The sequence below is a fragment of the Symphodus melops genome (genome assembly GCF_947650265.1).
Source record: "Symphodus melops genome assembly, chromosome: 5".
NCBI classification, from domain to species: Eukaryota; Metazoa; Chordata; class Actinopteri; order Labriformes; family Labridae; genus Symphodus; species Symphodus melops.
The window spans coordinates 20,395,080-20,422,793 of record NC_136695.1 but is presented as its reverse complement, the minus strand read 5'-3'; the positions used below and the strand labels follow the sequence as shown (position 1 = coordinate 20,422,793).

Here is a 27,714-nt window from a genome sequence, read left to right as displayed (position 1 = left end):
ACTCCGCAAGAGAGTGACTGATTAGTCCTCCCAAACAAATAATTTTTTGTAGCTATGACTCTATTTAAAATCTCAGATAAGAATCTTGATTTTTCGATGAATCGATTTTTTCCACCCACCTCTTATATCTAGTATGATAACAAGCTCTACTTCTCCTCTCAACTCCCTCTCAGCTCTTTCATCTGATCTACTCCAATGAGGACTATGTGAAGCAGCTCGCTAAGCAGCCTGGCTGGCAGGACATTCTCACCAAACTCTATGTAAAAGAGTCCTATGAGTACTGCCCTGCCAGCATTTCAGACTCTGGCACCCACAGCTCCTATGAACAAAACTACCGGCCACCATTACGCAGAGATCAGTCTCTGGCCATAGAGGACACAAACATCTTCCTGAGCTACCAAATCTCACAAGACATTGATGACGAGGAGGAGGATGAAGGTGTAAGACGAGATACATCTGAGGGATTTTGTGATTTATCCCAGTCACCTTCGAGTGGAGGGACGCTGAAAAACTACACCGGCTCCCTTCATTTTAAGTCGTTTGATTCACTGGAACAGGGGAGCCGCTCGTCCTCCATCTCTAATCCGGTGGATTTCAATTCCTCTCGCCCCGATGAGGAAGGGAGAGACTACCAACCCCTCTCCCCCTTTGGTACATCACCCTTTGAAGTGGAGTTGGGAGGGATGGGTGAGACCACACACACTCCTGTAGGAAGTCTGACAAACACGCCATCACCTCTCGAGCTCTGCAAACCTTTTCCACCTCTCAGACCCAGAAAGAGCTCCAGTCTTTCCAATGTGTTGGATGATACAAGCTATGGGACGGACCCCCCTACTGGGGATACAATATCCAACACCTCAAACCCACAGGTACTGCTCTTAATGTCCAGATTCAACTAACATATCAAGATTAATCCTGATTTGGAAGCTGTTGTTTCTTAATTTGAAATAGTAGACGTCTTTTTTGTAAGAAATTGCTGCTGATTGTTTATTACATTTCAGCAGACACCTGAGGAGGAGCTCTGCAATCTACTGACCAACATCATCTTCTCGGTGCTGTGGTGCCGCAGCAGGATGGAGGGGACCGAGGATGTGGTGTGGAGAGAAAGAGGGCAGGTTTTCTCCGTTCTCACCAAACTTAGCTCCTCTTCCCAACTTGTCCGCCCTCCTGATGAAATAAAACGAAGGTCAGTGAAGACATTTATTTCCCTTCAGAAATCAGACACATTGAACTGGAATGTGAGCATTCTCAGAAAGGAAGAAAACCTGTGTTCCTCAACGCTCTGTCTCAAAGTCCATAAATCATTTCCTTTTATACTGGAGTGATGAATTAAAAATGCTGTTTTTTTTCACTGTGCACGGCAGTCTTTTAGAGATGATGCTGGAGTCGTCTCTCTCAGACCTGAGGGAGGCCCAGGGAGCGTCTCTGCCTTTCTGTCCCAGTCTGGTTCGGCTCCTCAGACTCCTGCAGGACTTTTTGTTTGCTGAGGGAACAAACAATCACACCATGTGGAGTGAAAAGGTATATCACAGATTTTTGCCAAATGTGCGTGTGTGACAAATTCTTAATGTTCTAAAGGTTAGTTTACTAAAAAGAAGGGGAAGAATCTCAGGATTTTGTTATCTTATCTCTTAGAGCTTTATGTTGTGGTCTAAAACTGATAGAAATATCCACGTTAGAACAAGCTAAAACCAGCTGATGCTATAGACTCAAAAACAGTAGTTGTATCTCAGATAATCCTTACTTAGTTTACTTGAAATGTAAAAACTTTACTAAATAGTTGATGTAAATAATACTATTAATCAATCAAACATTTTTATTACACAACAATATATAACTGATATTTCTCAAAGTTTATTTTTACACCACAAAAAAGTAACATTTGAGAAACTGGGAAACAATCCACACTGAATCCTTAATTAAAAGTCCTGGTTCTGCTTTTTAATAATTGACTTAATTAAATTTATATTAAATTTTAAGATGCAAAACCATTATTTTCAATTCAAGATTATGTATGGACTTTCGAAACAGTTAACCAGTGTGGCAAAATGTTCACGCTTTTTTAACTGGATTAAGGTGAGAAGAAAGATGTGAGTCTAAAGTTAGTTTTAAAAGAAGCTGCAGCTATTTAGCTTAGCGTAACACAATGCTAACACTATGCTACTGTTTGTCTTCCAACAAAGACCAGCCCATGAAACCCTTCTAAAATGCCACACTAAAGTGTTCCACTTTTATTATTTTGTTGTACTGTATGACTTAATGAGAAACAGCATAATGATTGTGTTTTGTCTTTACATAGACACAGAGAAGCTATTTTCAAACCTCATTTATTGTAGCTCTCGGCAACAAAGAAGAAGCAAAAATGCTCATATTATCCTTTAATTTAGTTTTTGGGATCAAGTGAGATAGTCAGTCAGGGCCCCGAATTAACTTGATGTCTGAGACTTTCTAATGCGAGTGATTAGCTTTCAGTTATTAGTTTAGCATGTCAGCTGCCATTAAGGACTACATTACTGACTGGAGGAGTACCTCGCATACCAGTACTGCAGACTGCACATTTGCACTCTATAAATACTCAACACCAGAGGGATTAAAAAACAACAACTGCTGAACTGAAAGGATGTCACTGCTCAGAGCCACATGCAGTCCACATTAATGTTCTCTTTATTTTATTCTCCAGTATTAAATGCTCAGTGCATTACATTGAAAATAAATGTATAGTTCATTTATTTCTTGAAAGTGATTAGTTAGTTGGGGCTATGAAGTAAATCATTTAGATACAAAATACAAATTTGAATGTCAGATCAAATATTCAGTATTTGAAAGATATTAGGTTAGGTTAGGTTAAATATGTTGCTATAAGAGGAGAGACTTACGTCCTCACACTATGTGCAGCTGGGTGTGGTTGTCGTCAGTTGGTGTTTATTATCAGGGGAAATGTTTCTGTCTTTTCTGACTGCAGGGTGGAGAGTTATGGTTGGGTGTAGGTAGCATCTGAATCACCTTTTCAAATTCAGGTTGAGCTGTATTTATTTAGCTTCTGAATAGCTGAAGGTTGTTGATGCTACGAGGTGTGGAAACAGGTCTAGCCTTTCTTTAGAGCCTTTTGTTAACTGTTGATGTTATGTTGCAGATCTTTGAGGGGGTGGTGAACCTGCTGGACAGGTTGCAGGCTTGGCATAGCACCCCTGGAAGCCCCGGGAACACCGAACTAAAAGAAATGGCACAGATTGGCCTGCGAATCATCACGGCGTACATCCATCAGCAGCTCTCACCGGTCAGTGAACTGTCTGGTCCATCACAAAGTTGACCAAAACATGTCAAATATGCCTCCCTGTGTTTCATAAACCAAACACCTGTAGTTACTGAGCTTTGAAGAAAATGAATTTAAAGGGGGTTAAAATATTTATTTAACCTGATAAGCATCCTCAGATAAACCAGTGTAGCAATACCAATCCTTCTATGGCTCTCTTTTCATGGACATTACAGTCATTCCTCTGAGGGAGTGCTCAGTGAAAAAGGGCAGCTCCTCTCTGAGTTATGACGGATTCTATTGCTGCTCCGTCTGTGGGATTGTGGGATAAAGCAAGCGGTCATGAACAAGCTGACCGTAAGGCTTTCCATCACATTTTGCTAGGTCAGTCTCCAGTGGCACGGGTCCCCCTTAAGCAGTTTGTTTTCTAAATGTCAAGTCTGAAATAAATTAAACTTGATTTCATCCTGACATAGCAGCTTTGGCTTGGAAATAGCGGAGTGCTTCTTAATTAGAATCTGAATTCAATGTATTAAATAACATTCAGTGCCATTATCACATCAATTATGAGGTACTTATTTTTCATGTATGTTCAAGTTTTTATGTACAATTAATTTGTCTTTTTTTATCCTCCATTTCAAAGGGAGACAATGTATGTACTTAACAGACAGAGATGTTTCATATAGAGTTTATGGGTTGTTAAATATGGTGCTATACTATGAATTAAATAGTTTAATTCATAGTCCAGTTTATTGAAAATATGCAATATCTCCTCAAAATACACCAGTATGAAAACAGTTACTGAGTTACTGACAGGGGTCCACTGCCTCACATACATTTCTGCTACTCTTAAGCACATTTTTATCATACATGTTCTGTTCTTTAGTAAAAACTTGAATACGTACTTTATAAGATGCTTCGATGAGGGGGATTTTGACCCAGGCAAAGGATCTGCTGTCGCTCTCCTGCAATAATTAAGTCCTGCTTAACAAATGTTTTCTCTTAAAGGGTGCAGATATAACTCTTTGAAAAGAAAAAAAAGAGCAAAGAGACCAAAGAAAAAGGTTATCTTTTGGAACGGTAACATTTACAACGGTTTACATAAAGTGCATATTCTAATCTTAGTAGGATGTTGTTTAAATAAGCAGTTTTGCATTAAACACTTCTCACACATTCCTTTGGATAAACAACCTTGGTAAAATTGAAATTTAAATATAATGTGCGTTTCTGTCAATGACATCAAATAACTTACTAATTGGCCATAAAGTCTATTAATACATTTTTTACTTTCCAATTTTCTATTCTTTCTATAAAGATAACTTGTGTTATCTTTATATATATATTCATCTACAACATGAGAGGTAAAGAGGTCTCTTTCTTGAAGCAGCCAAAAAAGATTAAATGTGTTTTTTTTAAAATTACAATATTTTATGAATGATTGAAGAAATTAAATGAGGAGATGTTATTGCCAGATTATTCTCAAGGATCAATTAATTAATTAGGTGTGGTGTTATGTAGATCCTTGCAAGACTTTAACATTTGTTGTTATGCGTATAAAGCTGTTTTTCACATCTCTATAAACTTTCTGAATGGGTTATTAGTTTGGATTTTACCAACAGATCTACCTTTTTCCCTCTTCAGGTGCGTGAAATGGCCTTTTTGAAGCTCCACAGTCTTCTTCAAACAGTGCTGCCTCTCAGCTGGGAGGAGGTGTGCTTCCTGCTCGGGCACCTTGGCTCCCCCTTGTGGCCAGAAGGTGTAATTGATGGCAACAATTGTGGAAATGCAGAGACTTTCTCCCAACTAGTCCCGATAGTGCGTACGCTGCTGGACCAGCACGCAGAGCCCGAGGCTCTCCAAAACTTACTACCAAACCTGCCCATCACTAACGGCAGCGCCACCTTCGCCCAGGACCTGAAAGCTTACTGTCACACATCCGAGTGGCAGGAGTTTTTCCAACAGCAGGTCAGTGTTTTGGATGACGTTGTGCATTCAAAAAATAGAATTTATCTTAAGTTTAAGGAGGCTGGAGAATATCTTCTCCAGTGTTTGGTAAAAATATACAACCAAAATAAACCATCTTATGTCAGATGCCAAGTTCTTCATCCCTGAGGGGAACACTTGAGTACTGCTCTCAAAAAATATTTTTACAAGCTAAGAAAGTAAAGAAAAAAAACAACCTAAAACTCCCAAGTGTCCTTTAGCTGACCTTCAGTTTATTTTAAGTAGACATCAGTTTATTCTCAAACTTAAAGCTGACGTATTTCATGAACAGATACCAGACATGCTGAGCACCAGCTGAGAAGTGGATTTATCATGGCTGTGTGAGCGAGTGCGTGCTCATAAATCAGTTTAGTTTAGTTTACGTCTGTATACAGGTCCTGTGATATATTAACCTGCATGATATACATTTTGATGTTGTGACAGTTAAGTTTGTCTGCAGTGTAGCCTTTGCATTTGCTTCAAACAAATGTTAAGAGGAGTTTTATATATCTATTTAGTTTTATACTGTATTACTTTAGTAGTCTAAGTATGTAGTGGTAAGGAAATAAATGGAATTTAAATAACCAGAGACAGGTTTATATTAAGTGGTTGTATATGTGTATATAAACCTCCTTCAAACATAAATGTGTTTGTTCTGCATATGAGAACATTTTTGCTTTTATTCACATTATATGCAATCTGTTTTATGTAAATGTTTAACTTTTACATAGAAACAAGTTTATACTTACATAGAGTTGCAAATACCATAATTTGAATGAGTGTTTTACTGTCCACCTTCTGAAAATCTGCTTTTAGGTTCAGCCCACTATGGAGCTGTATGAGCTGGACACGTTTGGGAGGAGCCATGACATCATGTCCAATTTCTGGAACTCTTGCTTCGATGACCTGATGAATACAACTCTTAAACGGGAAAAAGACCGATCAGACAGCAAGAGCAAGTTTCAGGTTATAAAACTTTTGGGATTCATGCAACAAACACTTTAATAGCGTAGATGTTTCCCATCCCTGATCTGATTCTTCTGTATGTTTGTTTGGGAGCAGGACGTTATTGTAGACCCCTACCTGAAGCGTGTGAGGAGTGAAAACAGCAGGTACTTCAGTTGCCAGAAGCAGATCTCCAGCCAGCAGGGGGTGGTGTTGCAGCACTGGAGAGTTCTCCGCAGACTTCTGACTAGTGAGAGAGGAGCATGGGCCAGCAGGTATGGTATTTTTAAAATATGTCTGTCTCTGCCCTGGACTACATTTTAGAGCCAAACACCGTTTCAAAGGTTAATAAAACATTATGAAACACTTTATCTGGAACCAAACTATCCTTATGTTGAATGTTCATTCTTTCCTTTGCTGTACTTTTTACAGAGTTCAACCAGAGGTGAAACTGAAACTGTCTAACGCGGAGACTTACTCAAAGATGCGTCTAAAACTTGTGCCCAACTACAACTATGATCCTCACACTGAGGCTAGTGCCCAGAGGGATAACATGGGTATGAACAAAATAACGTTCCTCTTTTGCTCATGTAAGCATTATAGAGTTGCAGTCGAGTGATGGTGTTACTGTTTAATCTTCAGGAGCTGACAGCCCTCGTAGCTCTGAAACTCTCCCACTGGCTGTTGCAAAGGAAGCAAAAGTAAGCGACATGGAGGACGACCGGTTAGGAGAAGAGGATGTTGTCTTTTTGGATGATAAGTGAGTCTCCAGTTTCAAGTTCTGTGGACAAAACATAAAGACACACATTGCTTGAATAAAGCTCACTGGTTTTGACAGGTTATATAAAAAATAAAAAAATAAAACAGACCATGAAAATACTGTACTAAAATGTCTTGAAAATTAAGTTCTGTTATGTCTGCCTGTATTTGTGTAAATGAACTGTAGATCATATCAAGTTTAACTTTCCCATGCGTTCAGGGCGGAGAGAGAAGACGAGAGCCAAAAAGAAAAACTGGTTCTGTCTGAAGATTGTGAGCTCATCACCATCGTGGCGGTGGTGCAGGGTCGCCTGGAGGTCACCACGCATCATCTTTACTTCTATGACGGCAGTAGTGAGAAAGAAGAGACGGAAGAAGGTAAGACAGTATGTGATCATTGCACAACTTTTTGACTGCTATTAAAGGGTTCTTTGAGAAGTGAATACGATCTGTTTCTCTAGGAATCGGGTTTGATTTTAAGAGACCCCTGTCTCAGCTCAGAGAAGTCCATTTGAGGCGCTACAACCTGCGGAGGTCTGCGTTGGAGCTTTTCTTCATAGACCAGGCTCATTACTTTATCAACTTTAAAAAGAAGGTGAAATTCAACTCCCTTTGCTTTGCATACAAAATCATTGAAATGAGACGGAGGCTCAAATTCTTTCTGCTCTTTTAGGTACGAAACAAAGTGTACTCGAGGATTCTGGGGCTGCGGCCTCCAAATCTCTTCTACTTTGGCTCTCGCTCTCCACAAGAGCTGCTAAAGGCATCCGGACTGACACAGGTATTTAATTCATTTTTTATGAAACTTCACAAAAATTATCATCCGACTTGCAATTGTTGTCTTATAATGACCTAATGCTGATGTGTTCAACAGAAATGGGTCTGCAGGGAAATCTCCAATTTTGAGTATTTGATGCAGCTGAACACCATTGCTGGACGCACTTACAACGACTTGTCGCAATATCCTGTGGTGAGTTCTCTCCTTTCTCCCTTCATTGTGAAGGCTTCTTCTGTTTATAATCCTTTAAATATCATTTGTTTTAGAAGGCATTGTGTTGCAATTGTCTTTTCTTGTCCTCCTCAGTTCCCCTGGATCTTGTGTGACTACACCTCTCCCAATCTGGATCTGGAGGACCCGTCGGTTTTCAGGGACTTGTCCAAACCCATAGGTGTGGTCAACCCTCGTCATGCACAAAATGTCAGAGAAAAGTAAGTGGTTAGTTTATCAAACCGTGCGATGGATTTTCAATCTTCATTGTATTTTTGGTTGCTGGTGAATGGATTAAAGAAATGAAGTAGTGAAAAGTAGTGAAACTGTGTGACATCTCATATCATGAAAAGACTGAGATATATTTGATCAACCATGAGCTTCTGTTAGACGTCAACATTAGCATACAGCCACTTCCTGCATATTAGCAAGGAATCTCTCACTATTATTATGTTAGTTAGAAATTAAAATACTTATTTAAATTAAGTAAACAATATAATAATTAAAAATAATAAATAATGAAACACTAACCAGTAGTAATATTAGCTTCTAGCCACTTTCAAGAGTTGTATTTGCTAGTAAGTAAATAAATGCTAATGCTAGCTGTTTTCTGAAGATATGGCTGATCAGTTTAGCTAGTTAAATGAAACCTATGGATTTTCACTCTTCATTACACTCTTAGGTGCTTGTGAATTTAGAGGAAGTGAATTTATTCTTTTTTAACTTCAGTTTTTAAAAGAGTAAATCCACTGCTATGTCATGTTACAGCTCAGATATGTGTGTCTCATACGGAACATGTATGAGTAGGTGTCAAAACCTAGTGATAATACCTGACAATGCCCCCCCCCCCCCACACACACACACACACACGTCTATTGCTCTAACCAATCATCACTTTTCTGTTAGGTATGAAAGCTTTGAGGACTCAACAGGCACCATTGACAAATTCCACTATGGCACTCATTACTCTAATGCAGCAGGGGTCATGCACTACATGATCCGGATGGAGCCCTTCACAACTCTACATATCCAGCTGCAGAGTGGCAGGTGGGAGGGCTGACTGGTTTCTCAATACTTTTTCAAAAAATATCCTGTTATTTCGGGGTCTCATATTGGTGCTTGATGCGGTCATTTAGGTTCGACTGTGCAGACAGGCAGTTCCACTCTGTAGCGGCAGCCTGGCAGGCTCGCATGGAGAGTCCTGCTGACGTGAAAGAGCTCATCCCAGAATTCTTCTACCTCCCTGAGTTCCTGCAGAACATGAACGGTGAGGGAAATTGATATTGTTGTTGATATACAAATACTATCTTATGAAGTAAGCGACTTTACTACTGCCTTCACTGTTGTAGGTTTCGACCTGGGACATTTGCAGATGTCTCAGGAGTCGGTTGCAGATGTTCTGCTGCCACCCTGGGCGACATCAAGAGAAGACTTCATCAGGAAACACAGGAAAGCCCTGGTGAGTCCACACATCAGCCAGAAAATCATGCACGTATTGTTGTAATAATACAACTTTTTACAAGACTAAAACCTGTCACTTGAACAACAGGAAAGTGAACATGTGTCAAATCACCTCCATGAGTGGATCGACCTGATCTTTGGTTACAAGCAGAGAGGAGAGGAGGCTGTGAACGCTCTCAATGTCTTCTACTACTGCACTTACGAGGGTAAGGAAAAAGTGAACGCTGTTTTCATTGTGATAGAAGTGACCAATTTATTTTCTGTGTTTTTTTTGTGCTCCTTGTGTCCTCTCTAGCTGTTAACACAGTCTGTGTCTCACCCTTGCTTATCCTTTTGCTCCTCTGCAGGTGCCGTGGATCTGGATGCAATTGTAAATGAGACAGAGCGTAAAGCCCTTGAAGGAATCATCAGCAACTTTGGACAGACTCCATGCCAGCTCCTCAAGGTACAACTTCTGGAACAAATTAAAGTAAAATGTTATTTGGGGACAATGGTTTACATCACAAAGCATAAAACAGATTAACTTCCTTGTAACCTTAATTTACTCAGGTTTGTCCCGTTGAGATTAAGAACATCTTTTTCAAGAATGACCTGGCCAGGACAGTCATCAGCAAAAAAACAGACAGAGACACAAAGCGAGACAAAGTACAATTTACAAAACACTAAATTTTCATTAAAAGTGATTCGAATCTGGGAGTAGTAGTTCAAACAGTTCAGCTTAAAACCTCTACATCCAAAACAATCTGCTTATAAGTCTTTGATTTTACATTTTATAACATTTAATGGCAACAGCTTGAGTTCAAGTCATTCTACAACAGATTCCAAGCTGAGCGGGAAGCATACGAGAACACGCAAAAGCTCTTTACCTTTTTGTCCAAGCGTTTACAACTTATTTCATAAAGAGATCCTATAAATGTTAAGAATACTGTCTGGTACTCTTCTGCATGATGAAACCACACTATTACAGGGTTTATGACTAAATGCATCTTGGACGAGATAAAGTGTTTGCAAAAGAGTTTTGGAAAATATCTCGGGGAGAGAGTAAAGTGAAAATACATTAATGAGGTTTAGTAAGACATGACAACATGACAGGGTTATTTGTTGGCACCACACAGTCCACCTCAGTGCTGTATATTATATTTGACAGACTTTGTCTGGAACTCAATGAACAAAAGGAATCCCTTCCATACCATAGATGTAATAGACTGTAGCGATCATCTCCTGAATTGTGAGTTTTAGATATAATCCTTGAATGTCATAGATGTTAAGTTCTGCTTATCACATTCCAACCTTCCTCCAGGAACCTCATCCTACTCGGATATCGGCTGTTGACGCAACAAGGCGGCAGGCCCGTCTGGACACTTTGCCCCTCAATATCTTTGAGCAGCTCACAAAACTCCGACCTTTTGTGGAGGTGCGTTTGAAGACACATCTTAGTCCTGTCATGATCTCGTTATTTCTCAAAAAATAATAAACAACACTTTGTTCTAATGTTGTTGTATCTGTGTGTTTGTATCTCAGGTTGTAAGTGATGGACTCCCTCTGGTCCAGGCGGTGGTTCCAAAGAACCAGAACCGCTCCTTCATCATCCAGGGTTCAGACATCTTGGTATAGTTTTTCACAAAAAAGATTTTTGTGTTAGATAACACGTTTGCATTTTGGAATTATGGAACTTTTTCTTTTGTGCTGTAGGTGACAGTGAGTTCAAACGGGTTGATCGGGACACACAGCTGGCTACCATACGACAAAAACATCGCCAACTACTTCACCTTCACCAAGGATCCAACAATAGCCAATCCCAAGTGAGTGGCTTCAAGAAAAATACACATATGAAATGTATCATCATAATGTAATCAATATATACTCTCTTTAAAATGTCTTACTATTTCAAAGGATGAATAACCTTTCCTTCCAGCTGAATGAGAGCACAACATCTGGCTTACAACCCTTTGTGAGGCTTCAAAGTCTAATTCTCTTTTAATGGATCTCATATGTTGCTGGCCTTAAGTGTGGATCCCATGAACACTAAATAAATCAGGATTAGAACTATTTGAATTCTGGGTTTCATGTTGGTTGTAATTTTGCAGATGTTATGACAGTTTAATGTGCAGATCATACATTTCCTATGCATTTAAGCCAGAGCTCACTCGTGCTTTTACTCGCAGGACGCAGCGTTTCTTGAGAGGGCCTTTCGCTCAGGGGATGGAGATCAGTGCTCAGGTTCTGGTGGTGTCCAACGACGGCCGTCTGCTGTTCAGTGGAGGACACTGGGACTGCAGCCTGCGTGTCACACAACTGGGGAAGGGCAAGCTGGTGGGCAGGATCTGCCGACACATTGGTTAGCTCTCAGTTATGTCTTTTTTAAAATAAAAGTATGCCTTCTTTCGATGTTACATATTCATTTATTAATTGTTTTTGTTTACATGTTCCATATAGACGTTGTTACGTGCTTGGCGTTGGATCTCTGTGGTATCTACCTCATCTCTGGTTCAAGGGACACATCCTGTATTGTGTGGCAGGTTCTACAGCAGGTACACATCCTTAGATCTCTTTGTGTGTTGTGCTGACAGGAGGAACGCTTATTGATCCTGTTTGCTTTTTGTCTCTTAGGGCGGCTTCTCCAGTAGCCTGTCTCCTCGGCCGGTGCAGGTTCTCTGTGGACATGATCAGGAGGTCACCTGTGTGGCCATCAGCACAGAACTGGACATGGCTGTCTCAGGATCTAAGGTCAGCAAAATCACATAAGATAAACAGGGAAGGACCCACACAGCCACAAAAGTGACAGAAAAGCAAACAGAAATGTGTATTACAAAAGTTTTTTGTCCCCAAAATCACTCGTTTTCCTCCAACCAATCCAAAACCAGGGCATATTAAACAAAAGCAGCATATAAGGTTTTAAAGAAGGAAATACACAAAATCAACAACAACAGAGAGAAAACTGAAAGTTACATGTAAAAAAAAAAAAAAAAAGACCTTTTCTTCCCTTTATCATTACTGACATGAAACAACCACATTCAGACAAAAAGAACTTCAATGAGTATGTTGATTTCCTCCATCATCCCTGATCATATCTGCCAAAAAAGACAAATAAACTTAAATCCTCTTTATTTAGATCAATCGCATCATAAAGAATTTCCACTTTAGTATATTGGGGCGGCAGTTGCCCAGTCTGTAGGGACTTGATTAAATAAAATGAATATATATATAAATGTAGTAATCTTAACAAGTAAGAAAGTAAATATGTAAAAGAAGTGCTGAAACGTAGTTCATCACTACTGCAGAGCTGAAACAGACTAATTGTTTTATTTGTTAGAATAACGAATAATGAAAAGGGAGGGGAAAAAGTGTTTTCTCTGTAGTAACCTTTAAACGCCTTTATATGAGAAGGCTTTTGTTTTCTCTTTTATACTGTTTGAGTTCTGAAGGTTTGTGATGGTGTTAAGTATGTTGTTTCAATAAACACAATATGTCTGCTTGGAGGCTCACCAGGCAAACTGTGATGTGGATCATTAGCAGAAAGAATGTGATCCGTACAAACTACAGGAAACAACCACAGAACATACGGACTTTACAGGCACGAGAGACAGATGTTCGCTTCTTATAGCCAGCGGTTGTTCTTGGCTGGGAAGCTTAAAGTGTAACAACATTAACCAAAGGCAAACCTCAGTCTTGAATGGCTCTTCTTTGAACTAATCGTGTGGATTTCCTTCTTAATGGTATTAAAATTAGAGAAGAGTCATGGCCCACTAAAAACTATTTTGACGAGCTGCAGCTTGAGGAGCTTTGCATTTCTTTAATTTGGCTGCCAAAAAGAAGGAAAGATTACAAAAACAGATTTAAGATAGCTGCTTGTGAGTCCATATTGCTTTTGTTTAAAAGGTCTGGTTTGAATTTTAAGACAAAGATGTGGTGCGGTTGTCTCTTTTTTTTGACACTCCCTTGCTCTTTTGCCGCCCGTCAGGACGGGACTGTGATCGTGCACACTGTCAGACGAGGCCAGTTCCTGCGAACACTGCGGCCTCCAGGTGACAGCTGTGTGCCTGCACAGATCTCCGGGCTGCAGGTGGGCATGGAGGGGCACATTGTGGTGCAGACATCGCTGGAGGAACTCTCTCACAGAAAGGTACGTCCATATAGTTGAGTGCATACACAAACAAAGGGCAGAAACAAAAGCTTACACTAGTTTCTCAGCACGTTTATTCTGAATATTCTAATTGTGCTTCTTCCTGCAGGGCAAGTACTCCATTCATGTTTACTCAGTGAATGGCTGTCTGCTGTCCTCCTCCAGTATGGAGGAGCAGGTGACTGCTATCCACTTAGTGTCTGAGTACATCATCCTGGGGACAGTGGAGGGCAGCCTTCACATACGGGATTTATGCAGGTAGAGAAAAAGAGAACTGTTAATTTTTTTTTTTTTTTGTAGCATTTGTTCAAAACTTTGATTGTAAAACTTGAATTCTCCTGTTCGTACTCCTTTGTGTTCGTTAGCCTGGATGCTCCAGTACCACCTCTAGCCTTAAAGGTTCCTGTGAGGAGTGTGTCCGTCACCAAAGAGTTCAGCCACATCCTGGTGGGACTGGAGGACGGGAAGCTAATCGTGGTGGGGGCAGGGAAGCCGGAGGAGGTGAGAAGGAGATCAAGTGTTTATGATATGCGTGAGTGTTGAGCTGGTGCATGTTTATGTGTGGGAGGAGGAGGAGGAGGAGGAGAGGGGATAGCACTCAGATGCTAAGTACTCGCTGACAACCAGGTTTTTCAGATGATAATGGAGCGACTTTTTCGTCTTGTGTCTCTGTTTCAGCCCTGGAGTGAAGATTAACGTTTTGTCTCATGTTCTTAGGTTCCAACAGGACATTTCCAACGGCTGTTCAGCACACGTCGTATCTCTCAGGTGTCCGCGGGTGAAACCGAATATAATCCCACCAAGAATGCTGGGAAATTAGTTGAACAATGATTAAGGACTGATACCTGCTGCAAGATGCACCCCAGACTCAACGCGGCCTTTTCTTCCATCCTCTACATGCTGGGAGACGAACTGTCTGCCTCAGCCACTGAGCTCTCTGAGAGAGAAACCAGACACTGAGCACTTTCTTTATCCTTAAATGATATTTTATTGTTAATAGACTTATGCACTGTTTTTAATCAGCATCATTCCAAAGAGTGGCCTTGTTTTTTTTTGTGAGTCATATTTCAGGGATGTGACTCATGACACACACACACACACGCACACACACACACACACACACACACACACACACACAGAGAGAGAGAGAAAAGTAACTCTGTGAACTCTGCGGACTCTGTTTCTCTTCTTGTCAGAGGAACAGCTGTGATCCCTGCGCTGTGGAATGTCTCAAAGCCATTGATTGGCAATGGCACCTTCTTAAAACTCCTGGACACTTGAAACATATTGTAAATGTTGCTCGAGATTTCCACATGGCAATACTGCTAACCGCCACAAGAGGGTTGACTGTAAAGAAAGACCTTTGGTAAATTGATCACTAGTGAAGAAAGGTCCCCATTAGTCTCTCTGCTGTCCTTTAGGCTCTAAGCGATGAAAACCTGTTACAGTTAAAGCAATAAGTGCTTTAATGGTTGAGTATGTGAAATGTGTTCACTTTTTTATCATGATCATGGAGCTTGAATAGAGAGTCTTCTGTAGCCTGCAAGCAGTGAAGGAAAGGCCTTTACAAATTGTCTGAACTCATGACTTTATCACAGTTTTATTTGACCTAAAAAAAAGTGCCTTTTTTAGCTTATGTCTTGAGCCATGTATAAACACTGAATTCCAATCACATGTATCTGTGTAACATCACCATATGTCTTGTTTTGATCATTTGTAAACACACCCTATTACTCTAACATGACTCAGAAAGTGGATAAGATGTTGTGAATGAACTCAGTAAAACTGCTGGCTGGATGCACACACACACGTCTCTGTACTTGAGTTTTACTGGACATATAGAGCTGAAAAAAAAGAAACCCCAAAACGTCTGGTGACTGTGAAACTCCCCCACAGACTCTCAGCTCACGTGTTTCAGAGGAATTCACTTCCTGCTTGCTTCTTTCACTGCGGTTAGAATAAAGCAGTTGTAATGCCGTGTCACGGTAGGAGAGAGAGCGACGAAGGGAAGAATTTAAAGGAACACAGTGCCCATGAAAGTGCACAAAGAGAATCCCTTTGTAAGTGATGCGCAGAAAAACTGTGGAACATGACAGACACTAGAATGTGATTGTTAAAGTAGTGACAAAATCAAAACATGTACTTCTATTATTTTTCTTCCTCTTCAAGACTTGTGTACAGTCTGAAAGTCTTGTCTATATTTTCTTTTTAACACAACACACACGAGATTGTCTACTAAGCTATCGTGTGTACTGTCAGTTACAACACTCAGTTTCAGTATGGTATTTAATGAGATTGAAATGAGACCTAAGATTTAGCATGTGATTCGCATTCACAGTAAGACATCCTGTCAAATGAACTCTTAAATGTAGACTTTGTCCCATTTCACTAAGTTGTGTATTTCTTAGCCTTTGATTGTTTTTCAAAGATGTAAAAAATGCCCTTCCATTTTTCGATTGTATCTAAAGTCAGAGTCTCGATGTTGCTCTTGAAAATGTCCGGTCCTTGTTACTCCACATTTAAGTCTAGGAGTCCTCGTCTCTGTGAGGCACAGACAGTTTTTGGTGGAAGATCACCCATTACTGAAAAATGATCTGTGATACTTGTGTGTGAACCACAGCAGGAAGGAAACTGATCCGCTGCCATAATGCAGATCTTCCAGCTCTTCTGCTGTAATCCCAGCCTCGCATGTGTCTGTGATGTTAACCCTGTCCGAGTTGAAAAGGTCACACTGAGCGACAGCACATTTAACATGAAGAGGAGACTTTGATCTTCTGGTGGGCCGAACATCCTGTCGGCCTCCCCATAAACACCTCCAGGGGAACAATTCAGAAGGAGTGCAGCGGGTGATAAAACCAACCTGTAGACCCCCAGTCAAACAAAAACCACAGGACAGTGAATAAGGGAAGTGGCGAAGAAGGGTGAGGAGGGACGCTTACCCTCTGATGTGGTTCGTCTGACAATGGTGGGAGGGGTTGACACCTCACTCGAGTTTATTGGGAGCCTCTCCCCTTCTGACCTCTCAGGACCTGAGGGCGGGCCGAGGGGATGGATGCCATGAGATGCTTCAATTTTAAGTGTTGTTCAAGTTGTTCCTGCCATGAACCACAACACCCCTCAAACAGACCTCCATCAACAACCTCAGGCCTCCTCCTCTAACTTTCTTCCTCTGGTTCATTTCTCTGAGCCCCTCTCAGCTGTTTTATCAAAACACATGCCTTATGCAGCAAGGTGGCGAAGAAAAAAGGATACTTGAAGAAGTGACACGCATTGTTTATTCGTCTGACTGCTTTGGATTTCTTTTAAAATAATTTATTCATATCAGTTGTCTATTTGAAGTACATTTTCGGCTTGAAGACTTTAAAGAGGTTGGGTGAAGGGCACACCAGTTTGTAGGAATTAAACAATATTTCTTGAAATGGTATCAATTTTAATGCAGGTTGGATAAACTACAATTTCTGAAATGTCCCTTAGTTGAGTTTGTTTTGAATATAGCCTGCTGAAGTAAGATATTATAAAACCTATGAGGAATACAACTTTTAGGCAACTTGGACTTCAGCGGTGCCTTTCAGCAAAAATCAAATAAGTGGTCAAATAAAAAAAGTAAGGATCTTAATTAATCACACTTATGACAACAGTTACAAACATCACTTGACAAATGTGATGTTTCACAGTGTTGGAAGAAAGTTTAACCATACTATTTCAATCACTTCATTACAATAGAGACGATTTTTTTTTGATCTCCCCGTGTGTTAGACTAAAATGAAAGAGGTTTCAGCATGACTGAAATACAGCTCCCAGTTTTATCAGAGCAGCAGCATCCTCTCTGTCTCCTCCTTTTTCGCTTTGAAGTGTAAGTAGAATTGTGTCTCTCCATTTGTTTCCCTCTGAAGTCTGCAGGCCCCCTGCCATGCATTCACTTCAATTTACAAGGTGTGTCATTTAGCCTGCGTTGGTTTTCTAATCTTTTGAATGGCTGAGATCAAACATGTTCTTCTTTAGAGCTTCTTGTTTGATTCAGATGCCCTCTTGTCTGTCTGATAACAACTTATCACAGCTATGTGTAACAACCTCTGCAGGGCTGTAAAATGGGGAATTTACACAGAGATTAATTTAATGGTTTCAGCCAAAGACTCTGGTACAGTTTGTTTTTTCATTCACAATGGTGTGGGAAAATGCACTTTAGTTTAAATGCTCTACTTAGAAATATGAACTAAAATCTTCACTTAGCCAAAATAAAAATACAAAAGTCTTAAAACATTGATACGCCTTAAAGTCCTGCATGCAAAATTCTGCTTGAATAGATCTGAATAAATCAAAATAGTTATTTATAGAATATTTCTTTGTTTCTTTTTAAGTATGAGATGTTGCACTCAACTTGATAATGAAAAAAAAACCTGGACATAGCAAAGTAATGCGTTTATGAAACTAATACCATATCACTGATTCATCATTTCTACCTTACATTTACTTAATCGTTTTTATTAAACAGTTTTTTTGGATTTAAAAGATTTTTGTTATTTTAAATTAAACTAGAACACATGTTAGAGTTGTTTGTTTATTTGCAGTGTATTTACAACAGCAATACACTGATGTGAATAAAAATGGGAGGGGGGTCGTCGAGTCGGCTCAACTAAAGTGGTCAGATTTATTGTTTCTTTCAACCAGTTTTTGATGATACAGTAGTTTTTTGATCAAAAGTGCTCGAATTATTCAGGTAAATAGACATTAGCACATGTAATTCAAGTGAAAGAGGGATTAAATCTTAAAATCATGTAAATCTGTGTTGTGTGTTAATGTAAATATTTTATATTATGCGTAAATATCATAGACTAGAGGTAAATATTTACTTATAATCATTACATCACGTCCTTCGCAGAGATGCAGCCAATCACAGAGCTCCTGTGAAAACTGAGGAAATGGGAGGAGGAAAGACTCAGGAGAGCTCGCGCTCGTTCTCCCTGACTAATCTGATGCAAAGCTGCAGGAGAAGTGGCAGTCCTGTGTGCATCCTGCAGGCTGAAACAGAAGAAACGTTGTGTCAACTTACTCGCTAGCAGCAGGGAATGCGCTCAGAGAAGGAAATGCGCCCGTCGAGCTGCAACTGGGAGAGTCCGCGGAGTGCACAGCCTGCCTTTTGAAGCCACTTTCTCATGCGTAAAAGCATCGTGATTCTTACTGGACTGTACCGACTTTACACGTTTGTGGTATCAGCACGTTTTTATACGAAAAGTCGATCCTGGAAGACGACAGAAAATAGAAAGGTTTAAGGACATCCTACTTTGAGACTGGAAAACTTCTGGATGAGATTTTGAGACGCGCGCATTCGCCAGCTCGAAGAGGACGAGGATCTTGGAGACAGAAGACATGAAACTTATTGGCATCTGCGCGCTTCTGCTTTTAAAAGTAAGAAATATGATGATCGAACAGAACAAAAGCTTTTAGAAAGTATGTTCTTATTTGACTTGTAAACACAACCTCTAAATATAGATTTTATAAACTCAGCCCACTCAGATGCATGTTGACCCATTGTTCCCAGAGGAAATCTGATTTACACCACAGCCATATTTCATTAGAGCTGTGTCGTATGGCTCCCATTGGTGAATAGGAGTTGTCATTCTGGAGCTGGCAAATAACAATGGAAAGAGTGAGGGGAAGGCATGACTACATACCACCTTTCTTTGTTAGATTTAAACTAAACTAACTGAAACCATACTTCTGCTTGGCAGCTAGGCATGCTGCTGTGGACTCCAGAGGTCACAAAACATCCTTTAACTATGAGATAAAGAAGAAGAAAAAAACATCCGTCCATAACAAAACACAGGAGCAGACAGTTTAACATAATTATGCTCCAACGCTGGGATTAATGATGGATTTTAAGGACACATTATAGTTTCAAGGATGTTTGATAGTGTGTTATTAAAGCGGGGTAAGTGTGGAAAAGCAAGTTCCTGCCTCCACAGATGCAGACAATAATTCGACATCATCCACCTCTAAAAGCCCATGGGGTTTGTAGTCCTGTCGGGACATGCTCATCAGAGTCACAGACCCTTTGTAAGATCAAAGTGTCTTAAAGAGATGTGTATCTTTTTTCTTATCAGGGTGTTATGATCACAAGGTAATCTAAGATTCTGTTTGTGTTCTGCTTTCAGAAAACAAGTACTTTGAATTTGTTTCTTTACCCCTCTGAGACGTTATCATGTGTGCTCTCCAGTGATTTCCTGCATGACTCACTGGTAGATTTAGTGTACAGGCTGATTGTACCTTCTGAAAGTACACACTTTCTTCCATTCACTCTTATTGTCTCTAGTTTACTGTAAAAGTTGCCACATTTGTTGCCCAAGGCAGTTCCAGGTAAAAAAAAAGTTGCACAGTTCTTAGCGTTGCTGGGGTCTGGAAATCTGGAGCGAAGCAATTATCCTCAATTTCTTACCGTTTTTGTGGTTGTGTGTGTGTGTGTGTGTGTGTGTGTGTGTGTGTGTGTGTGTGTGTGTGTGTGTGTGTGTGTGTGTGTGTGTGTAAGGGGGGGTTCTTTTTTGCCACAGTGATTTGAATTTCCACAGAGTACTTCACAGATGTCTTTGGGGGGCAAGGAAATTAGAAACACTTGCCCGATCTTTGATGCAGTATAGATTAAAAGTTTGTGCTGTCTTGTTTGATTTAAGATTCTGGATGGTAGGTTTGGGAGAGTTTTGTGTGGAGGAAAAAAAAAAAAAGAAACCCTTGTCCTTTAATTTGTCCCTTCTGCTCCCCCGTACACTAATGACAGTTATCAGAGAAGCAGGGGTGTGCAGCTTACTTTCCCTCAGCTCAGGCTGTCTCTGCTGAGAGGCCTCTGTCTGCTGCTGTCACGGGCAGCTCGTGAAAGCTCATGGGGTCATTGTCTTCGCATGGAAAGAGGGAGAGCACATCCTTTCTCGTGTTTATTTTCACGCGATTAGATTATGTGGAAACTTCAGCTGGTGCTCTTCAAACACGGTCCCACTTCAAAAAGGCAGGGGAAATGTCTCAGCCACAGAAAAGCTTTGTGTGTGTGTGTGTGTGTGTTCCCTGATGACTGAGTGACTCCGGCAGCCGTGGAGTTCAGGGCCCCGTTCAAAGCAGACCTCCTCGGTGGTCCTTCTGCACTCACTGGGGATTCCCTACAGATTGCAACTTCTTACTTTAATGGAAAAAGCCCCCCGCCCCAGACAAAATTACTTTTATTGATTTATTTTTTTAAATTTTTTGGGTTGTAAATAAATAACTTCTCGCAGTCCACCTGAGCTTTACCTTTGAGGGCCCACTATGGGGCCTCAAACCACACTTTTGGACTCACTGCTCTATTGAATTATATTTGAAATCAGTGTCATTGATATCTCAATATGAATTATCTATCATGACTCTATATCACTGTTCACACTCGTCTCCAGAGGGGGGAAAAAAAGAGAAATATTTTACAGTCCTCGTGGGTGAAGAGAACCAGGCTTATACAGGCCCTGGTCTGAGTCGAACCCAGACTCACACTGGTCACCGTAAAACGCAGAAATCTAAGCTGAAAGATAAAAATAAAACAGACGGGGCCACTGTCGCCAAATATTTACCAGAGCATAGATTTAGGGCTGGGAGAGGTTAGCGAGGGTTGGCTCAGATCTACCAGGAAGCCTTTGTGCTACGAGTTATTATGATCCAGGCTCAGTCACAGTCTGCCAACTCCAAACATCCCACTGGTTCCTAACTGCTGGAACCCAGAATCTGGTCAGCCTAATACCTCTGATCTGGACTCTGTGGCGGCTGCTGCTCAGACATCATCAGTCTCCTCTGTGAGCGCCACGGTAAAACCGGCTGGAGTTTTAAAGCTGTTCCTCCTGTATGAAACATGTCAGTGTTTTGTCAATAGAAAGAGTGCGTGTGTGTTTGAAGAGACATGTGAGCCCATTTAAGATCCTTTAACAACATCAATCCAGCCCTTTAACAAATTATGCTAAAAATAGATGTGAAAAGGACGTTATATATCCCTGACTAAGGCCTGTTACACCTCACACTGTTGACCCAACCATACAAAGCTAGTTGTTTTATTACTAAAAGAAAAGGCGTGGTAATCTCAGGGTATCTCACTATACGTGATATGCAAAGAAGAATGTGACACAATAACAATCACAACAACATTTCTACAGAATATCACAATACAGATGTGGATAATTCTATTTCAATGCAGTGTGAGAACATAATGAATTACTGCACACCGATGTTTCTTGAACATTTTCTGGCCACAACGAGGCCTGTATCATTTATTAATCGAGGTTTACAAAGTAAATACATTTATGTTGACTCTCTCAATAATGTCCTTTTATCTCACTGCTTGCCTTATTGATGAAAAAGTAGCAATGTGCAGAATAGAAAATTGAGGATGCAATCCATTCAGAGGAATTGTGATATTGAATTTAATAAGGTAATAATAATAATAATGATAATAAGGATAATGGTAATTGAATCATGTGAAGATGCACAGCCCTATAATATCGTGATTGGACAATTATATAACGGCACATTCCAATATCTGAATCACTTGAAGACAAAAAGCCCAAATTGGAGGACAAATGCAAGATTAATGTATTAATGTCAGTTTCACTTCTCATCACTCTTCATCTCTTGACGTCTTTTCACATCTGCGCGGCAATATCCCACTTACCACACGAGTCAGGGGGGAGAAATATTTGCTAAACCAAAACTATTTTTCTGTCTGGATTAAATGGATTCTTTGTTAGCACATCTAAATTCTCAAATCTGGAAGAAGTCATTGAAAAGACCTGCTCTACAGGTTCACACATGTTGGCTGTGTGTTTTGGCAGACTTCAGAGACAAAGAGAGACATCAGTGGGTTGTTTAGATGTTACTTTTCCCCTTTGCTTGGGTGACTTGTTAGACATCTGTTTGCTCTTGTCAGCCCTCGGGCACAGCGGGCCAATCTCCCTTTAAATGTGTGCATGTTTAAGATGCCGTCTTTTAGAGCCTGGAGAAGGGGAGTTACTGAAACACTGACCTTCATAAACACACCTGCAGGGCTTAGCGACTTCAAAGGACCCCCTCTCACCCAAACAGACACTCGCATGCTGGGCAGCCTTGGATAACTGACACCCTCCCCTGGGGCTGGAGCCGTATCCTTTATATGCCACCCCCCCCCCAAAAGCCCCCCCTTTTTTTTCTTCTTATTCTTAAGTCAAGACACTGTTTTCACACACGCAGGCATTCACAGTTATTTGCAACGAGTGGGCGAAGGGAAGCTCATTTTTTTACTTCTTCCTTCCTTCATTTCTGAGTGTTTTCCTTCCCTCGTTTATGTCTTATTCTTTCCACCTCTCTAAAACCATCTGAGTCAATCCAGCCACTCCTGTCAGGCTCTAACGCTGCTGCACAAGCCGTTAGGAATGTCCCAAATATCCCTCATGTCATAGGCAAAGCTGGGCTCTCCATTACCCACTTGCAGATAAGGACTCAGAGCACTTTAAGGGTCAAAACAGAGGCAGATAGAGAGATAAAAAAAAGGGGCCATTTTCAGTTCACAGGGGCACAATGTGTGTGATTTCTTTCAAACGTGGTCCATGGCAGAAAAGTTGACGAAGAAAAAACACACAAAAGTGTTTTGTTTTTTCCTTTAATGGCAACTACTCTCCAGTAGAAAACAAATCCTTTGACTATTCTGTCAGAATAAATTGTACTGTTTGTTTAGTTCCGATTTATTTTTTTCTAATTTGTTTTAATTCAACTTTTGTAGGTTACCTTTGGAGATGCCTGTGCCAGTGGTATGTTCACTGAGTCGGGGCAGTGCTGCAGTCTGTGTCCCGCAGGCTTCGGCGTGGAGGTAGAGTGTGGGAAAGAGGATACCAAGTGCACGCCATGCCCACAGGGTGAGCTATTATCATCTAATGTTACTCCAGCAATGCTGAATACAGTTCACCTGCTTTATCATTATCTCTGTCATGTGTTTGACAGATATTTATTTGCTGACTGATTTTTTTTTTTTAAACCTCTTTTCCAGGAACATTGTCCTTAACAGAAGACCTCGGCTCTTGCCTTCCCTGTTCGAAGTGCCCGCGGTATGTCCCCACGGTGGCTTCTTGTACTGCCACACAAGACACGCAGTGCAAATGTAAAAGCGGCATGTACTTTTTGTTGGAACTGTGTTTGCACTGCACTAAGTGCCCGCGGGGTCAGGGTGTTTCCCAGGAGTGTGGCTTAAAAGGAAACACACAGTGCCAGGTCTGTGGCCCGGGAACCTTTTCTGAAGAGAACAGTAGCACCAAACCATGCCAGACCTGCACCCAGTGCGCGGACAATGAAGTGGAGATTCGAGCCTGCATGCCCAACTCTGACACACTGTGCATGGGTGAGTTGCATTAAGTAATTTAAAAATACCAGAAAGAAAAAACCCTTGTGAAGTTGTCTTAAAATCAACAAATCCCTTAAAAATACAACAAAACTACATTAAAGATTGTTATATCTATATATTTTATCTGTGTAAAAGTATGTATTGCCCCTTTTACTGATTATAAGTTTATTAAAAAAAAATGTGAACAGTGATGTGGTCAACCCCTCTAATCCTTTAACCTTAAAACAAAACAATGAGTCAAATTATTGACTGAAACATAATCAGCAGCCTGTTTAATAACTGACTAACTGTTTTTGCAAACGTCCAATGAAATGACATTAAAGTCAAAGACTTATTAAACCACAATGATCCTGCTCCTGAGATAGTCCTATATTCAGATGTAATTCTGTTAAGTGTGTGAGACCTGGTCCTTGTATATGATAAACACAGGCACATAAAGTGGTCTAATTGGATCTCACAGTTATACTCCTTTTGTTGTAAATTCACTAAATCTGCGTTTTATGAACCCGCAACAACCAAAAGAAACAAAAACCCCTGACCTCTCTGTGCTGAATTTGACTTTGCCTCTTCAAACATGTAATGCTAATGTATGAGCTGTCGTTGGGATGAACCACTGGCCAAGACAGACTATAGAGGTTGGCAAGATCCATTCAATTAACGGGAAGTCCTGACAATAAGGGAAGTATAGAAAAGAGAGAGGCTCACCTGTTAAAGCTCTAAAGCAGGGATAGGCAGCTATTGTAAAAGATAAAAGAATTGGAGGCATACAGCCCGTGGGAGGGTTTGTGAGAATTCAGGGACATGTGGTCAACACCTGCATCCACACCTCATCTGAACACTCGGAGCTGGGGGAAACATGAGCAGTGGGGGGGGGGGGAAAAGGAGCTCCCATAAGTGCTGTAATCCAATTGCTGTGAGTCTGACAGGTCTTTAGGTTAACTGCCTCCAAGAAGCTGAAGGCTGAGCGAGGCTGTTGACCCTCACAACTCGTCCCACTCGCTCTCCAGGAGTAAGGTCATGAGTACACACTCTGGGTCCTTATGTCGCAACCCTTCGACCCCAGAGGGGTCAGCACAGTACCTTGTGGTGTTTGATCCTAAAATAGGCAGACCGCAGGAGGGAGAAAGAGGCTAGAAACAGGGGCAATGAAAGGTTTCAAAACCCCAGGGGAGCAGGATGACTGAGGGTGTCATTATACAAGGCATGCAGGCTTCTGTGGGATTATTTCTGGCTCGAATTGATGCTGTTTCTGATCTGCAGATGAAATGATCCTGATCCTAAAACATGCACTCTCTTAATAGATACGAAGATCCACATTTTGTCCCGTCCTGCTCTGGATGCGGCTAATAACGGGACTCCTAGCTGGCCCGGTGAGGAGGAGGTTGTTCCTGAGGGGGAGGCCAGTCCTGCTCCTGGAACTCCCAAGTTTACCCCGCAGGACGAAGGCGGCAGCAACAACATCCTGGCCTATGTGTCTGTTCCGGCTGCTGTGGTGCTCGGCCTGCTCCTTTATGTGGCTTATAAATGGTGAGATTTTTCCACCCGGGACGGTTCTTTTTCCTTATATGGAGGCAATAATGATAATAGAATTTGGCCTGTGGGCGGCTGAAACTGACATTGTTTTTCTGTGCTCCTCTCAGCTGGAAATCATGTAAACAGAAGAAGGCTCTCTCTAAAGCCCGAGCGGCTGAGTTAGGAACATCTCCAGAGGGAGAAAAGCTTCAAAGTGACAGCGGTGTTTTTCTGGACTCTCACAGCCTGCAGGACAACCAGCCCAGCAAAGGTGTGGTAGACGTATGCTCTTTGAAGCCAATCTGAATTAAGGCTTTGAAAGCTTCAGAAGATGTTTTAACGAGGCTAATAAACATTGCAAGCCTTATTTGAATGTGTTTTTGTTTTATTAAAACCTTTCCTTTAACAGGTTTGTCTCAATGAGATCAAGGATTTTCTTTTAGAAGGGGCGAGAAAAAAAAAAAAAAAAAAAAAAAGCTGCAACACAGCGTTAGGGCGCGCACTCATACCATGCCTGAGCACGCTCACCCACAAAGTCCGTTTTGTTTGACTAGTGTGAGTTCTCCGATTCGTCCGTAAACACGTTACACTTGCTTGGCCCTGGCACAGTTGGAAGAGGTGTGCTTTGTACAGTTTCTCGAGCACAAGCAGGGTACACCACCTGCACATGAACGATCATCAATCATCGCCTCCATTATCAAGAAATAATATCAAGCGTTTCGACTGTATCGGCCCAATATGAGCCGTCAGTGAAGTAGCTGTCACCTTCTGCGTTGTTCACCGATGTGCAGATGCAGACTCGACCACACATCCTTCTTATTGTTTAATTTTTTAAAGGAATTAAAGGCATGCACGAGTGTAAATGCTCCTTTAGAGCAATAAAGTAACGAGGGAAGGGAAAAAAGCTGTAAAATGAAATCATACACGTAACAAACGACAGTCCATAGACTGTAACAAATACACATTTTAAAGGCTTATAAATTATACTTGTTGAAGTAAATGGATATGGCACATTTGTTAGGCTTCACTGATGCACACAGTTGTTTGAGGAAATAAACCGTGACTGCAGACAGAAGTTTGATTTGTTATGAGCCATTCGTCAAAGCACTTTGAAGTTTCCTGCAACGTTTTGACGAGGCCGGTTTTTTTTCTGACAGAGCTCGCCTTGTTTGTGTTTCCACAGGTACCAAGAGGGACAGCAAGCAGGACAATCGTCTGTACGTCAACCTCCCCCCTCACAGACAGGAAGAAGTGGAGCGCCTCCTTCAGGAGGGAGGGGGCCGGGGCTGGAGGCAGCTGGGCGCAGCACTGGGTTATGAGCCTGAACAGCTGGACCTGTTTGGGCGTGGAGAGGCCCCCGCTCACACGCTCCTCTCTAACTGGGCCCAGAAAGAAGGCTCCACTCTGGGACTGCTGTGTTCTGCACTGGCTCGCATTGAGAGGCCTGACGTGGTCTCGGGTCTTAACTCCCCAACGCAGGGTGTCTCTGTGGTGTAACGGCTCCTCAGATACATATGGGACACTAAAGAGACTCAAGTGAAGAACAGATTGAGATGACAAGGGAGGCACTCTGACATCAACCCTTCTGTCACTCTACGAGGCTGCCATTGATGCTTCTGATTGCTTGGTGGACATTAAGATTCAGTTTTGCAAAAAGAACATTCTTGTAATATATTCCTCTACCCATGTTATAAGTCACCATTTGATGTTTGGTTTTTTTTTATGGATAAGCTGAATGAAAGAATCTCTGGTGATGTCAAGTCTCAGTGCCTTGCTCAGTGAACGCGACATAAACCTGGACAGATGGGATGTGACTCACAAGTAACTCCACGTACACATAAAAAGTACAAAGTCGTTTACATGCACACAAATCTGGGTTATTACTGAACATTTGCTTGCAGCAGAAATAGGAGTAAAATATGTTTACATGTGTGGTACGAGTGTTATTATCCGAAGGCCACTGCTTGTTTTACTTACGCAGTAATCCGATGTATTCTCTGAGAAAAATATCAGCCCTACATTTGCGAATGTAAAAAATGGTCGGTGTAGATCATTTACTGGCCCTGTTTTATGAATTACTGCTTCAGCAACCACTCGCAGTTGTGGAACTGCCGGGGATTTTTTTTTTTTTTTTGCCAAAGGAAGACGGATTCTTCCAATAACACTGCTTTCCAACATGATGTGACTCTCCCTGTCAGGAGCATTTCCTGTTTGTGTCCTAAAGAGCGGAAAACTCCAAAGAAATCAAATGTAGGGTTTACATGGCCAATTTCTGTTGTAAGATCTTAACAATCCCAGCTTTGTCTCCAGTTACTGACTTC

At 41.2% G+C, this 27,714-nt stretch overlaps 3 protein-coding genes across 7 annotated transcripts in view; 2 read left to right on the top strand and 1 right to left on the bottom strand.

Moving 5' to 3' along the window:
• Positions 1 to 15,181, top strand: part of nbeal2 (neurobeachin-like 2) — a gene marked incomplete at its 3' end in the record, with an annotated part of 35,185 nt that extends 20,004 nt beyond the window's left edge. For 2 of the 4 annotated variants that reach the window (XM_079342927.1, XM_079342926.1), the window contains 30 exons: positions 174 to 869; positions 1,002 to 1,186; positions 1,365 to 1,521; positions 3,134 to 3,277; positions 4,895 to 5,218; positions 6,053 to 6,202; positions 6,299 to 6,456; positions 6,614 to 6,738; positions 6,824 to 6,941; positions 7,161 to 7,318; positions 7,402 to 7,535; positions 7,614 to 7,721; positions 7,815 to 7,910; positions 8,025 to 8,149; positions 8,835 to 8,975; positions 9,065 to 9,195; positions 9,278 to 9,387; positions 9,478 to 9,595; positions 9,737 to 9,834; positions 10,690 to 10,803; positions 10,911 to 10,997; positions 11,082 to 11,191; positions 11,555 to 11,727; positions 11,826 to 11,920; positions 12,000 to 12,116; positions 13,351 to 13,512; positions 13,622 to 13,770; positions 13,878 to 14,013; positions 14,230 to 14,613; positions 14,660 to 15,181. In XM_079342927.1, the coding sequence (XP_079199053.1) occupies positions 174 to 869; positions 1,002 to 1,186; positions 1,365 to 1,521; positions 3,134 to 3,277; positions 4,895 to 5,218; positions 6,053 to 6,202; positions 6,299 to 6,456; positions 6,614 to 6,738; positions 6,824 to 6,941; positions 7,161 to 7,318; positions 7,402 to 7,535; positions 7,614 to 7,721; positions 7,815 to 7,910; positions 8,025 to 8,149; positions 8,835 to 8,975; positions 9,065 to 9,195; positions 9,278 to 9,387; positions 9,478 to 9,595; positions 9,737 to 9,834; positions 10,690 to 10,803; positions 10,911 to 10,997; positions 11,082 to 11,191; positions 11,555 to 11,727; positions 11,826 to 11,920; positions 12,000 to 12,116; positions 13,351 to 13,512; positions 13,622 to 13,770; positions 13,878 to 14,013; positions 14,230 to 14,343 (4,533 nt within the window). Of the gene's footprint in view, positions 1 to 173; positions 870 to 1,001; positions 1,187 to 1,364; positions 1,522 to 3,133; positions 3,278 to 4,894; positions 5,219 to 6,052; positions 6,203 to 6,298; positions 6,457 to 6,613; positions 6,739 to 6,823; positions 6,942 to 7,160; positions 7,319 to 7,401; positions 7,536 to 7,613; positions 7,722 to 7,814; positions 7,911 to 8,024; positions 8,150 to 8,834; positions 8,976 to 9,064; positions 9,196 to 9,277; positions 9,388 to 9,477; positions 9,596 to 9,736; positions 9,835 to 10,689; positions 10,804 to 10,910; positions 11,004 to 11,081; positions 11,192 to 11,554; positions 11,728 to 11,825; positions 11,921 to 11,999; positions 12,117 to 13,350; positions 13,513 to 13,621; positions 13,771 to 13,877; positions 14,014 to 14,229; positions 14,614 to 14,659 lie in introns of those variants that run through there. The other 2 variants (XM_079342929.1, XM_079342928.1) reach the window with 2 other exon arrangements.
• ccdc12 (coiled-coil domain containing 12) overlaps positions 1 to 27,714 on the bottom strand; it is a 141,894-nt gene that overhangs the window by 29,480 nt on the left and 84,700 nt on the right. The window lies entirely within an intron of this gene.
• On the top strand, positions 15,657 to 27,148 carry nradd (neurotrophin receptor associated death domain). 2 transcript variants are annotated; one of them, XM_079343924.1, is made up of 7 exons: positions 15,663 to 15,757; positions 18,392 to 18,918; positions 23,267 to 23,399; positions 23,531 to 23,878; positions 25,183 to 25,408; positions 25,522 to 25,664; positions 26,577 to 27,148. In XM_079343924.1, the coding sequence occupies exons 2-7, from the start codon at positions 18,880 to 18,882 to the stop codon at positions 26,888 to 26,890; spliced, it is 1,203 nt and encodes a 400-aa protein (XP_079200050.1). In that variant the 5' UTR covers positions 15,663 to 15,757; positions 18,392 to 18,879; the 3' UTR covers positions 26,891 to 27,148. The 2 variants fall into 2 exon arrangements, with proteins under 2 accessions (XP_079200051.1, XP_079200050.1); XM_079343925.1 differs by lacking the exon at positions 18,392 to 18,918 and having other exon boundaries at positions 15,657 to 15,757.

What these genes read in the sequence shown, in the direction of transcription:
- nradd (XM_079343924.1), top strand. Translation starts at nt 18,880, where the DNA reads ATGAAACTTATTGGCATCTGCGCGCTTCTGCTTTTAAAA. An exon ending in CTCTGACACACTGTGCATGG is followed by an intron (nt 23,879 to 25,182) that starts GTGAGTTGCATT and finishes CTCTCTTAATAG; the next exon opens with ATACGAAGATCCACATTTTG. An exon ending in GGACAACCAGCCCAGCAAAG is followed by an intron (nt 25,665 to 26,576) that starts GTGTGGTAGACG and finishes GTGTTTCCACAG; the next exon opens with GTACCAAGAGGGACAGCAAG.